At 48.0% G+C, this 14,421-nt stretch overlaps 2 protein-coding genes across 2 annotated transcripts in view; both read left to right on the top strand.

The window, feature by feature from the left end:
- SORBS1 (sorbin and SH3 domain containing 1) overlaps window positions 1-9,207 on the top strand; it is a 110,170-nt gene extending 100,963 nt beyond the window's left edge. The window contains 3 exon segments of the mRNA XM_050711849.1: window positions 5,245-5,303; window positions 6,075-6,187; window positions 7,007-9,207. Coding sequence (XP_050567806.1) covers window positions 5,245-5,303; window positions 6,075-6,187; window positions 7,007-7,074 — 240 coding nt within the window. The 3' untranslated portion in view covers window positions 7,075-9,207.
- A 1,239-nt stretch (window positions 9,208-10,446) lies between these two features.
- PDLIM1 (PDZ and LIM domain 1) overlaps window positions 10,447-14,421 on the top strand; it is a 40,079-nt gene continuing 36,104 nt past the window's right edge. The window contains exon 1 of the mRNA XM_035542341.2: window positions 10,447-10,643. Coding sequence (XP_035398234.1) covers window positions 10,548-10,643 — 96 coding nt within the window. The 5' untranslated portion in view covers window positions 10,447-10,547. The remainder of the gene's footprint in view (window positions 10,644-14,421) is intronic.

Below are 14,421 nucleotides of genomic sequence, written 5' to 3'. Positions count from 1 at the left end.
GCAGAAGGACAGGTATGGGCAAAATCTTCAGCTGGTGCAAACCCACATAGCTTTGCAAGTCAATGGTTTTCTGCCAGTTTGCACCAGCTGAGGATCTAATTTTCTGTTCCTTCAAAAGATTAACTCAGGACCTTTCAGTTCTTCAGCTAATAGGTTCTGACCTTGCATTCCTACAGCTTGATTTCATTGCAAGGCAGTATTGGTGCTTTGTTAGCAGGAACAATATAATGTAAGGTACTTTGGTTCAGCTTTTGTTTAACCACATGAGATCAGGATTCAGGGTTTGAGTGTCTCAGAGCTGGGATAAGGCATGCTCAGGTTGATATCAGCTGAGCTGGGGACCTGTCCCAGCCCTCTCAGGTAGGATACCTGTAGTTCAGAGGTTCTCAGCTCAGCTGCTGAGAGCTACAGTCGTCTTAAAAGAGGAGCACAGCAGCGTCTGTGCACCGTAACCAGCTCGGCCCCAGCACTGTGTGGTGGCTCTTCCCAGCTCCAGTAATGAGCAATGCCCTCCGCTCCTGGTGACTCGTCAGTCCTTCCATGCAGCTCCCACACGATGGCGATGTTTGAAACAAAATGCTCAGAATCAGCAAAAAATGGACTGAGGTTGGAGCAGTGGGTTTGGGGGCAGCACTCGTGGCTTGATCAGTGAATCAAGCAGTTGCACACGCAGAATGAGTGTGGGAAAGAGTTGCCAATGATACTCATTTTCGTGACTGCTTTCTGAGAGAGAGAGATCCGGTTTTAACCCTGAAGTTCCCGTGTCCTTTACTCACCTCATTTCCCATGCTGGCTAGCATGCACTTCTATTTTGGGTGTTACACCTGGATGTAACAGGACTCTGTGGCCTTTTTTTTTGGAGTTGAAGTCAAGCCAAAATTTATGTTATGTGCCTTGACAATCGGCCCATTGTCAGTGTCAAGTTAAAATTGTTTGACAGTCAGTAGTCTTGGCCTCCTTTCCAGCTCTGAGCCTACAGCTATTTAGGGAGCAGGAGTGGGATTTATATGTGCAAATGACTTTCCCGTCGCCTGCAAGGCCCATACAGAGGCTGATACCTTCAGCAGAACTGCTGCTAATACCCTGGGGGCCTTCTCAAAAATCTGTTGTCTTTTCATTGATTTTAATCAAATGTGAAGAGCATTTAGTAGACATAGAAACGAGCCATTGCAGACATTGGGAAGGCAGGGTTGTGCCCTCATGAGCAGCTGGACGAGGGTCCTGGCTTTGCCCTGGCAGTGTGAGGAGTCTTGGTCTGGGGACAGCCTGCTCCTTTCTGCTTGTGCGGAGGCATACAGGGAGGTGAGTAATTTCACTCACTTCGTGCTGGCAAAAAGGAGAGGAGTGGGCAGAACAGGCCTGCTCAGACATCAGCACAGGCCAGCTATGCTGTGTTCATTACTTAGCACTGCCTCCAAGGTAAGCTTTTACCCCCACCCAGTGGTTTGCTGCTGCTGCACTGGTCCAGCACCACAAGGCTGGTTATCCAAGCCACAGCTGCACGTCCTGCAGCAGGCACTGGTACCTCATACCCACAGGAGATTCATTTTTCTGCTGTAGACACAGCCTTTAGCTCCTGCTCTTGGGGCCAAGAAGTATTTGCATTAACTCTGACAGCCTTTAGGTCAGGCTGCTGTGCACTGCAGCCTTTTCAGCATCCTTTGTGAGAGCTCTTGGGCCAGCTTTCCCCTCACTCCCACCAGAGCTGGGGTTTGACATGCACAGCAGTTTTCCTGAGCAGTCCTCCCTGCTCTTGGTTCTCTGTGCACATGCAGGAGTATCGCTGCTGCTGTGTGCCCGTCTCTGAAGGATGCCAGTTTGTCTGCCTCTGTCTGTCTGTCTTGTCAGTCTGTTCTGCTTAGCTTTCTCTTTGGTCATGTGGTCCTTTTAACTCCCACCAGAAAAGGATTGGAAGACAACACATACACAAGAGCTGCAACAGGCAGACACACTGATGACACTCGATTCTGCTAGGAGCGTGGTGAAAGCACTATTGAGTAGCCCCGGGATCTTTCTTCCTAACAGCAAACACCTGCCTCGGGACTTTTCTAAGCTCTTAACATGGAACATCTTTCTGGTATTCCCACAAACCTGTGGTGCTCCTTAGATCCATTCTCAGACTCCATATGAGGTGGAAACAGTGGCCAGCTGTGCTTCAGAACTGGCTGTATTGCATATTTGTGTAGTCTGGAGACAGAGGCACTTACGCATCTGCTTAGTCTTAACAAAGCACTTAGTGTGACAGAGAGGGTAGCACTTGGGTTGTCCTGATGGTTCGCGAATGCTTTGTCACTTGTAGGGCCCTCAGTTTAACTGCAGCAGCTGCAGGACTGGCTCAGTTTTTTTGTTGTTGTTGTTTTTGTTTTGGTTTTGGTTTTTTTTGTTGTTGTTTTTGTTTTTTTTGGGGGGGAACCTCTGTGTTTTGTGCTTCCGAGGTGCCAGGAAAGGGAATGTGGCCAAGTTACTGATGTTTGTAGGCTGTGCCTGCGGATATTACAGGTATAAGCCGGTACTATGGAGCATTCAGAAGTAGTGCTAATTTTTTAGCTCTCAAATAACTAATTTAACTCAGAGTTATTAATGCTTTTTAGAGAAAAGCTGGCCAGGGAGGTCACAAATAATCAATGAGAAATAGACCATGCGGTCTTAGGAAGCTCATGGAGCAATTCCAGCTGTTAATGTATTAGTAAGGAGCAAGGAAGCACTTTCTTCAAGAAAAAAAAAAAAGTTGTTCTTACAGCTGCCTCTCACCTTGGACTGGAAATTGGTTTTCCCAGCTACTTTACCACCTGGGTTAGGTCTGATCTCATCAAATTGGATGCATTATATTCAGTAGCTCTGCACAACATTAATTTTAAACTTCTAATTATTCTGTTAACCTTTCAGGGCTGATGATAGACAGGCAAAATGACTTCCAGAAATTCTGTCATTATTTCAGGCTCCACAGTAAATTCTTTGAAGACAAATTCCACTGCAATTATCCCATCCAAATTGCATTTTATTTTCTCTCTATAGAAATATGCATGGTAATAGGACATTGTGTCTTAGGGCAGTGATCCCAGATCCCAGCCTCAGGCAGCACAGCTGATTAAGGGGGCGTTGTTGTGGGGTTGGGTTGGCTCGGAGTGGGTCACAGTCCCTGAGAAAAGAGACAGATCTCTTTGGAACCAAGCCCATTGTATTAGAGGTCTGAGATGTGGTTCAGAGGAGCTTTGAGAAGGGGAAGTAGGCAGGGATGAGCTCATCACCCCACACTTATCCAAACTCCTTGAGCATGCTTGCGCTGAAGGTGTCACAAAACATCTTTATCCTCTGCTTCTGCTCAGTGCCAGGATGCCATGAGAAAGCAAGCCTTTCCCTAAGACTGCGGTGCAGCCACATCTTTGAGAGCACAGGATGACTGAAGGGCACTGTTGAAGTAAAGAGGAGGAGGGAAAGCATAAATTTGAGGCATTTGGAGTTTGGGTTGAGTATTATATTGAATTATCACAGAGGAAGGCAATGTTCTGTATCTTACCTGATCCGGTTTGCTAATCACTACTGCACAGATTGTTAGAACTGCACTAGTTCAGGCATCCCATTTACTAGAGCACACGTACAGCATTCCCCTTGCTTTCAGTAGGTGTTCGAATATACAAAAGCATGCAAAACTAGGCTCTGGATATCTCTGTGATTTTCTCAGCGACAGTCCCCTTTCCCATAAAACCTCCGCCCCCTTAAAGCCTAGTTTTCCTTGCTGTGCCCTAGGATGTGTGAGCTCCTGTGCAGAGGTGTGGCTGGAGAGGAAGACAGAGTCATAGGTGGTGGTGTTTGGAGCTGAGTTTTCAGTCAAGGCCTCCTCTGACCTGGAGCTCTGCCTTGTTTGGGGAATTAACAGAGCAGTTCGCATCCTCGTGTGGTAAAAGCTAGGGTGATATTGATGATGGGGCTACGCTGCATTGTGCCTTTTGAGGACCTGAGCTGGTCTTTTTTTTTTTAAGAAGCAAGCAGGTTCTCTCCCATGTCAAAGTCACTGAGGATTTTTCTAAAACCAGCAGCAGATTCCTCTCAGCGAGTTTGATGCACTCAAGCACGTGCTTCTGTCCTTGTTTTTCACCCCTACAGGAATGCAACATGATGCTGTGTATCATTTCTGGTTGTAGCTGTGTCCATAATCTTCCAGCTCATTCTCTGAGTCCCTGCTCTAATCTTCTGTTCCGCTGTCACCTTCCTCTTTGCAGCATCCTGTGTGCTGCATTACTGTAGCCCTAATGTCTTGTTTAAATGAAAGACCTTGTTTTCCAAAAAGAGTGGTGTTGGGGTGGGGAGGGGAGGAGTTGTTCATTTTCTTTTGTTGTCTGCACACCATTTATTTATTTATTTTTAATTCTGACCAGTATGACATCTGCTAAAATGTCTTCCTTATCATTTGCTTGGTGATCACACAGCCTTCCCACCATTCATTGAGAGCTGGACCAGATCTCACAGAGTCTGAAAAGAGCTATGTGGTAAGGCCACTGTTTAAATCAGATGTGTAGTCCTAGCCTCTCTTCACCCAGGCAGAAACATCTCAATAGAGTATAAAATGCCAGCACCATTTTTAGCTGCAAAGTAGGTACATTTTTATCAATTTATGTTGTTTTGTTTGCAACAGAAGCAGGGAATTTAGCACTTAGAAAAACTGCCATAGTCAACAAGAAGTTGGGCTAATTGTGCTGCCAGTCCCTGGATATAAGCTAAATGAAGCCAAATGCATGAATGAAGCAGCGCACCTTGTGGTCTTGAACTGACTTCATAGCATTTTTAATGATGCCACTGCAGAACTAATTGCAACCTCTTATGCTGCTGCTTTTTAAAATATATGTATATGTATTTGTTACAAATCTTCAAACTAAATGCCAAATTCTTCTGTATCTTGCCTGTTTTTCCATGCTTACACCTGGATCCCTTCTGCACTCCACTACCTGGATGTTTACCTGGATCTACAACTTTTTTCTTTTTTTTTTTTTTTTTAACTGGACTTATGTGCTGCATCTGGAATGTCCCATCTCTTCCTGTCTATATTTTCCCCTCCCTCCCCCCTGTTGACTGTTCTTTGGGTGTTCTTGGATGTCAATGCTGCCTACCACGCAGGAAGCTGTTTGCAATGAGATCATAAACATTGCAGAAAAGTCTGTTCATTACTGCAGTACTATTTCTCAGCCTCTTGACTCTCGCCACAAGGTGACCTCTAATGACTATAAACCATCTCTCATCATTTCTCAGCAACCTCAAGCACAGCAGCAAGGAGCCAGCCCTGACAGAAGTCATACACCACGAGACATGTAAGTCCTTTTGGCTCCTGTCTCTTCCAGGAGGCTTGTCTCTTACTGGTGGTGAAGATGGGGTGGTGTGAAAGCTTCAGAGTCTCAGGGGTTACAGGGAAAGTGACAGCTTTTCTTTGAAGAACAAAAATAGCCACATGATCATAGTGAGAATTCTAAAGCTGGGACCTTTGTGTCTGTATACCGCCTGAAGCAATGACCTCATGATCCAAGACTGGGTCGCCTTTGGGCTCTTAATTCATGCTGCTTACAGAGGCTCTCTCACTGCCTTTGTGTCTGAAGCTGGAGGTGAATTAGCATCCACTAGCTACACCTGGCTCATATGGTATGAATAATTATGTTCACCCCTTTTCTTAGCTTCTCACAGCACATTGAGTAGTCCCAACACCAGTCACCTCATGCGTTGTTGGGTAGGTCCAGGGAAGAGTAGTTGGTTTAGTGATCTGAGAGACCGAGGCTGAGATCTTCAGTGATCTCTGTTGGGTTTAAACCTGAAGCTGCCATTAATCTCAATGGTGTGTTTCACCATTGGTTTTGAGAACAGTAACCTGCACTGTGCACTGGTGACTGAAGTTCACTGACAATTGGCTCCTAAAATGAGTCTTTACTTCCCCCAGCTTCTTCATGCAGAATTGAAAGTCTCACATCAGCTTTATTTTCACTCCCCACAGCCAGGGGACCCAAGCATCCACCAAATTGGCCCAGAAATTTCTTAACAAAAGGATGTCAGGAAAATCCAACAGCTAACGTGTACTATTTTTCTGATTTCAGAGTTAGCTACCAAGCCCTCTACAGCTACACTCCTCAGAATGATGATGAGCTGGAACTGAGGGATGGTGATATTGTCGATGTCATGGAGAAATGTGATGATGGCTGGTTTGTGGGTGAGTGTGACACTTGCCAGGCAGCAGGGCTCTTTAAGATGCAGATGAGTGATTTTGCAGAGCATCTGGAAGATGCTTTCATCTGAAGGATCAAAACAGGATGAAAAAAGATCAACTCAACTTTTTCAGTGATTTCTCATCTTTTTACGCCAAGAACATTAAAATTAGGCTGCAGGGTGATGGAACTTTATTTTCCTTGCTAGCTGTCTAGATTTTCCTTTTTTTGCTTTCAATTTTCCATTTCCCTTTTCCTCCCGATCCTCCTTGCTCACACAGCAGAGCAGCAGAGGGAACCAAGGAAATCTGGATTTCTGTATCTTTTCCAAAGCTGAGGGAGCTGTGACAAGTTACAGAAAGTGGCAAGTAGGGGACAGAGGGAACGCTTGTATGGGAGTTGCAGTCCCTGGAAACCCAGCCTCATTTGCAGATGTATATTTAGCAAAATCTAGCCCTGTGTCTTCAAATAGTCTAAGTCTGGACAGTGCTATCCATCTCAGCAGTGCAAATCTAGGCTCATCCTTGGTTGTTGAGGAAGATTATCTCATCTGAACTGGTAGGAGTTTGGCTCCTAGACTATAGGCCCAGAAGCTTTCACCAGCACCTTATCCATTGTTAAAAGGAAAGACCAAAGATGATTATTAGCAGAACTAGTTCTGATCTCTTCTATACCAAAAGGCTCTTTGGCCCAGACTCCTATTTATTTTTAGAAAGCAATGCCTGGAAGCAGAAAGGGCTGCCATTTCAACGTTGTTAAACCCCTAAGTCTTCCTTGCATGGCTCTGTCTTACTCTGGCTTCCATGTGTTTTATTTTGCTACAGGTACGTCCAGGAGAACAAGGCAATTCGGCACCTTCCCAGGCAACTACGTGAAGCTTCTGTACCTGTAAAGTAACAGCAATCCCACAGCGACAAAGATGGGGTTGTTTTCCAGATGATGTTTTTAATCAGCAATGAAAGAGACAATTTATGAATGTAATAGACAGGAGACAAAGTGTTAGGAGGATGTGGTTATGTGGTACAGTATTGAGTTGAATGTGCAGCCCTGCTTCCACTGATTCAGGGTATGATTTGTTTGCTGAAGAAGAGACAGTTTCTAGTTTACAGTGCTGCCTTTGTGTATTCTTCTCCCCTCCCCAGCAAGAGTTCTGGTGATAATCTTAATTTGTATGGAGTACTTTACCTCTGAGAAGGCTTCAGGGAAGCAAATGGTATAGGTTTTGTTTGTGTGTTGAGAAATGATAGTGCTTTTGGAAAGTACACAGCCTGCAGCTGCTCCCTTTCACTGGCAAGGTTCAGGAAGGGCAGGCTTTCTGCCTTGCTGGAGACTTACTCTGCTCTGCCTTCCATTTCCACAGAAAACCTTTCCTTCATGTCATGCACCTTAAGAACCAGCACAGGCAGAGGATAGTTGGTATGGTTTAACTGCAGAGCTCTGTGTGGAAAAGGAGTTTGGGACTGGTAGTTTAATCCAGAGAGGTCAGCCAAAACATACTGCAAATGCGCAAAAAGCCCAAACCCCTTCATATACGTAACATAGTACCTACTTCTGCAGGGTTTTTTCTTTTGTGCAGGGTGTGTGTGTGCGAGTGTATTGTGTGCATCAAAACAAACTGAGTCATCTTTTCTAAAGAGAAATCAGCCTGGTTTTGAAATTTATCTGCACAAAGACTAGAACCAATAAACAAAACGTCAGTGAGAGCAAATCCTGCTTCTGAGTCCTATGGCTAGTCACTTTCTCGGCTTCTCCTGTCCTGTTGGTAGCCCTAGAGGATTTGAAGCATGCTCTTTGGGATGAAGACTTTGCTTTTTTCCTGGCATTAAATCTTAGAGGCGTTGATAAATCTGAGCAATGTGTCATTGAGGGTGCCTTTTTTTGGGGGTGGGGGTGGGAGGGAGGTGGTTGACAATGTTGATGCTAGATCTCCGATAAATACACACATTTTGGCCGCCTCTTAGTCAGACAAAAAAGTCTAATCCATTTGGAAAGCTGTGTTTCCAACAGTTATTACCACTTATAGAGATCTGTATTTCCTTGAGAAAAAAAACACCATGGCTTGCCTGTGTGCTTGCCTGTAAACCCACTAAGGATACTCTTTTGATAGACATTTTGTTATTAAGAAAAAGCATAAACAAAACCAGTTCTCTCAGACTCTGCTTCCTACAGTTACCATACAAATAGCAAAGGGTTAGATTGCTATTTTGTCATAAGCCGTATTTAATAATATAAGATGCCTATTTTTATGCTGATGCTTTTATACAGATTTATTAAGAGTAACTACAACTAACTGTTAGCACGACTTGCAATATGTTTTGATAAATTAGCCATGCTCCTGGGTTTAAAATCAAGTAGGCTTGTCTTCCGCCTAGGTCAGCGGAAGAGAAGACTCGGTGTCTCAGAAGTTTGACTGTAAATATGTATATTTAACTTTGTACAGACAATGTACTTACCTTGTATAGAAAAATAATTTAAACACATTGAGTGAAGGGAGGAAAGAAAGGCAGTTGTGAAAGGTTGGGATTTTTTCCACTTTTATTTAAATGATGGAATTCCGTGTGTGTTCACATAGAGTTTTAGCACAAAATATCCACTATGAAGAGGTTTCAAATATGACACAAAGTACCACTGTTTTGTTTTTTTTCTACAGGAGATATCATTAATCCTGCATCTTATTTATGGGTTTGTTTTTCTGCTTTGGGTTTGTCCTCCAGTTATTTGCAGCAATATTTAGGCCTGTTGTTAAGATTGGATAACACCAAATGAACCTATCCAGCAAATTAACATGATGATACTGACTGTATATAACCTACTCATGTAAAGGTTCATTTCTGTTCTTGCTCTTGCCATTTTAAGTTGCGCACACACACCCGCGCACACACACACCCCACAACTTATTTTTGTGTTGATTTTTGTTTCTTATTGCAGTGGATTACTATTTGATGATTAATAAATGGAAGTATTGAATTACTACTGTGTTTCTTGTACAGATTATTAAATAAAGCCTATTCCTGCTGTTCCTGTAGCAATGCACTTTTGTACCGATGCCCCCCTGTGGCTGTGGCCATACTGAGCAGTAGATGTCTGCCATGGGTCTTCCCTAGCATCCTGCACCTCCAGATCCTGCTTTTCTTAATGATTAAGAAAATTAGGTCTAGAAATGCTGATGGGAAGGCTGCGTCCTTAACATGCATCTGCCACCTGAGGCGGGCTCTTGCTCCAGGGTCCTGCGCCTGGTCACCAGTGTCCTGGCTAGGTGTGCTGCTTTGATACTTTTCTGTGCCACTTGTAGAGCATCTTGTGATATCATACTTACTAGAAGGTGCTTCTAAACCTCACCTTTGGCTTTGTACCTGAGCAGTCCTGCCAGACCCTGCTCCTGCTCTTCGGTGTCAGCAGCACTGCAGGCAGGGGCTGGGGGCAGCAAGCCTTGGGCAGCAGGCCCACTCCTCGGCTGGCTACTCCTCTGTGTCCGAGCCTTACCCCCTGCACTCGTAGTAGCTCCAGCTAGATCAGCCCATTAATTATGTGTACAGCTCATAGGAAAGCTTTTTAATTTAATTCAAGTGCTGGAGGTTGTGGCTTCGCTGCTGAATGAACTGAGTCATTAAATGAACGATGAATTGAATCACTCACACTGCGCTGGATCACTGCTGGAGGTGGTGCACGTACATACGTGTGTATGTGATGTTGCACGTGATGTGGTGGGCGGCAGTAAGCTGAGGGCAATAACTGACATCTGTGAGGGGGGGATTGCTCGTGATCACTCTCTCCTGGATATTAATCCTAGAAAGTGCCTCAGCCTCACTTACTGACCTGTATGAAGAATTCCTCCTTTTGTTGGTGATGCCACCCGTAAGGGTACCGGGAAAAAAATAAAAGCAACATTCTGCCTAAAGCAGAGACTAATCAGAGCTAAACCAGTGAAAACGTAATCCCCTTGCTAGGCTCCATGCGCACTCACCAGCTCCCAGAGGCGTATCCCTCCATTTGGGAAACCATGAAACTCATGCCCACCGCCACCATTAGGTTTCAGAGTTAACACCGCGGCTCCCCGAGGCGGGACAAGCCCCGTTTGCCCCGGAGGTGCCGCACCGGGGCACTCTTGCCTGCGGCTGGGTCGTGCCGCGGGGTTTAGCTCCGGCACCAGCAGCTCCGCACCGCGGCAGCCCCAGGGGCTCCGGCAGCGGCCGCCGCTCCGCCTCCGGGGCCGGCCACGGCTCAGCCCTTCTCCTCCTGCCCGGGGCCGCGGGGCCGGGAGCCCGGGGCGGGCCGGGGCGGGCCGGGGGCGGGCCGTGCCGAGCCGTGCCGAGCCGATCCGGGCCGTGCCGTGCCGGTGGTGCCGGGCTGTGCGGCGAGGTGCACATGGGGACGCTCCGCATCGTGCTGCAGGGCCCCGGGCCCTGGGGTTTCCGCCTGGTGGGCGGCCGGGACTTCGAGCAGCCCCTCACCATCTCTCGGGTAGGGCTCGGCGGGGCCGGGGCGGGCGGGGCGGGGGTCAGGGGCTGCCCGGGACCCCTGGCAGCTGGCACGGCTCGGCTCGGCACGGCACGGAGCGGCAGCGGGTCCGCGGGAGACGAGCCGGGGCTGACAGGTGGCTGCCGGTGCCGAGATGGGGATCGTCACACAGCCATGTGTGTATGGGGGTCTTCTCCTTTTCTCCCGCATTTTTCTATATATATGTTTTTGGACGTTTTGGGAGAAACCCGCGGCAGCCGGTGCCCGTGCCGGTGAGCTGCCCCCGCTGCGGGACTGGCCGCTTTGACTTGCCTTGTATAGCTACAGGAGGATCCTTTGTTTACAGGAGCCGCATTGACCTCTGTAAGTGCCTCTCCCTGCTTCTGTTGCAAAGCCTTCTTACCCCCACTTAAGGAAAAATTAGGAAACGACGGTTAAAGTTTCACATCCAAACGGTTTTAGAGGTGTAACTTAACTTGCCCGTCTGCTCCAGCCAGCAAAACTTCAGGGCTCCTTGTGGCTGCCCCGCTCCCACCTGCACCCCAATGTAACCGCCTGCGGGTGCTCGTGTCCTGTGGTGCTCCTGGCAAAGAGCTGGGCCCCGCCCCGAGCTGCTTGCCACACACCCATGAAAAGTGGGGCTGAGTGTGCCCATCTCTTCTTGTGAGGGGACAACGCACCCCAAGCCACCCATCACTTCACGTGGGGTGTGCTGCTCAGCATCCCGTCGAGGCTGCCCACGGGTTTCCCTCCGATGTCATGGAAATGTCAAGTACATCCCACTTCCCATGGCCCTTCCTCACCTCGGGCCCTTGGGATTTGAAGGCAGTGCAGAACTGGGACCAGGCCACCGCATTCTGTGAATCCCTCTGAGGGAAACGGGGTGTTAAAACTTGTGATTTTTTCTAAATGCCTCCTTCCTTGGGGGTCTCCTGCTGCTGGTTCTGCTGCCGGGCTGCGGGATGGCAGAGCTGGCGAGTGTTGTAAGACCCACAGCGGGGGGGCCGTTGTTAATTTTCCCTCTGTTCTCCTTCAATTGCAGTCATAACGCCACATTCTTGTAAAGCATTTGTTTTGGACATGAAAGTAGCTTTAGCGTAGGGGAAGTGATATTTAGTACATTGTTATGGTAATTGCTGCCATTTCCTTCCAGCGAGAGACTCTCAGGCAGCACTATGTCTGAAGTCCCACCTCACTGCTCCTACCTCTTCTCCATGGCTGTCTTTGCCAGCGCTCATGGTCGCATACCAAGGGATGTAGATCAGCAAAGCGGCAAAAATAACTGCCTCGTGAGAAATTGGTTGTGACCCTGGAGACTGAAATGTAATAAAATAGCCTTTCTGGTTTTGGTGACGAAAACGCTGACAATTGGCAGCGCCTCTGACATTGTTAATTCACCCTCCAAGCCTTCAAACCATTAATCTTTCCTGTGGTTCACTCTGAAGGCTGCCGGGTTTCTCCCCTTGGCTTAGTGACAAAGCTCTCAGCGAGCTCCCCTCTTCACCACATAAAAAAGGGTTGTGAGGGCCTCGGTCCCACCAAGGTGCAAGGTGGGGGGGGCAAGCTGAGGTGAACAGGAGGGAGGGGAGCGTGATGAGAGCATCGCCCTGGAGCAGGGAGGGTGCAGCCGTCCCTCCCCAGCAGTGCTATGTTTGCTCTGTGCTGCAGCATGTAAGTGGTGGGGCCATGGTGCAGGCATGCCCAGAGGGACACGTCCATCCAGCCACGGGCTTGAGCTGGGTGTCTCACACCTCTCTTTGAAGCAAGGTGCCTACATTCAGCCTGTGTTGCCTGTCAGGAGCTCAGATTTGGCCTCTGAAGACCCTCAGGGTGAGCTGTTCAGCTGGGCTTGGTATTTATGGCCCTCACCACCATTGTACCTCAGTGCCTTACCACTGGCTTTTATCTTTGCAACCTGTGACTGCCACAAGTGGGGCTTATCCGGGTCCTGCTGGTGGGAGGCAGCACTGTTTGAGATGTAAACGTGAATTGTTGGAGCCTGGAGCCTCAATCTCAGGGCCAAGCAGGGTGAGGAGCAGCGGTACCATGAGCTTGGGAGCCGACAGAGCAGCCAGGCTGTGAGCTCCCAACTGGCAGTGGCTGTACGGCACCTATGTCCTGTTGTGTTTTACAAGAGTGGCAGATAAAAGATTTTGGTATTTCCACAGCTGCTCTTGTCTTTCATTGCTTCCCTACCTCCCTTTCCACTTGAACTGGTTGTTCGGCACTGCCTCAAGCTCAAATAGTTCAGGAACATCTTCTGGTGCAAATGCTCCTGGTTCCTAGGTTGCGTCGGACCAGTCTGCCCAGTGAGAGCCAAGCGTGGGGATTTCTCAAGCGCTCCATGTGTGACTTTCTTGTGAATCTCCCATTTCTTTCAGAGGGATGCTTCACAGGTGTTCCTGGCTTACATTTCTTTTAAAAAACTGCAGGGTTATGGTGGACATTTTATTTCAGTCTTTGCTCAGAACAAGCATTGTGTTGGTCAGTGTAATGAACCCGAGACCAAAGCCTGCAGGATTCCCTTGCAGGAGTAGGAAAGACCATTGTCTTTATCACCCTTTGGGTGATACCGGCAGTGAGCCCACGGGGCAGAGCTTTTCCCAGGTCCTGACTGTGCTGTGGACTGACATGTTACAGGATGGTGGTGATGGTGGGGCTGCCCTGTGCACCGGGTAGTTCCCAGTTAAATTCCTGTGAGACCAGCCAGGCTGGCGGAGGAAGCAAGCAGCTGCATAAGGAGACAGCTGATAAAGCTGCACAGATAACAGACCCCATCCCCCTCTGTCCTTCAGGTAATACGAGCTCTTTCCTGTTAGTTTGCATTTCATGTTGATAAACACTGGATTTCTGTTTGCACTTAAATATACACATGGAACTGTCCCATAAGCCCTGCTCTTGAGCTGAATTTATGTTTGTGCTAGTGGTGTGCTGATCTTTTATGGCTGACGCAAAATACAGGTAAAAGGGAGTTTTGATTTACACTTCATCAGGCCAAGAATCCCCAGCCCCACTGGGGAGTGATGTCTGCCGTAATCTGTGGCGCTGGCCAAAGCCAGAGCACCTCAGTATCCACATTTTGGTATGAAACTGAGCATTTTCCCATTGAAAGAGTGGTTTAAAGACAACCCAGTTCTGCAGATATATTAAAGACCTGAACTCCCAACATTATGCCTCTTGCTGATTTCAACCACAGTGACAGGAATTCATCCATGTTCGGTCTGATATTCCATCTACTTATGGAGTTTGAACGGCTCTGGATTTATAGCATGTATAGAACTGGAAGATAATCAGATGTTGGTTCCTTACACCCAGAGATGTGACTCAGTGCTAAAACCAGGCCCAATGGCCTGAAGTCAGACGCCGAAATAAGTGCCCAGGGTGCGAAGCCGTCGGGTTTGGTTTGGCACTGTCACACACACAGAAGGGGAGCAGCACCAGCCCAAAACCTGCGTGAGGGGGCGTGACGGCTTACCTCATGGTATCCTGTGTGTGTGTGTGTGTGACAGGCAGTGACTCGCGAGATACCCAGGGCTTCTAGGCTGCCAGGCAGGAGGAGGCATGGCTGGCTGGGTGCGGTTTTCAGGGGTGTGGGAAGGGATGTGAAGCAGAACCACAGCAAAATGCGGACTGACATGGTACGTGGGGGTGATCTGCCCAGCGCATGCCTGAGAATTTGCTGTGCATGCCAGGGGAGAGCTGTCCCCCTGTGTCCTTCTCCAGCCGCATCATGTCTGACAGGCCTGCCCCGGGCGGAGGTGGCGCTGGTGGCTTTGGCGCA

This window comes from Cygnus atratus, chromosome 7 (assembly GCF_013377495.2).
Source record: "Cygnus atratus isolate AKBS03 ecotype Queensland, Australia chromosome 7, CAtr_DNAZoo_HiC_assembly, whole genome shotgun sequence".
Taxonomy (NCBI): domain Eukaryota; kingdom Metazoa; phylum Chordata; class Aves; order Anseriformes; family Anatidae; genus Cygnus; species Cygnus atratus.
This window is presented reverse-complemented; position numbering and strand designations above follow the sequence as displayed.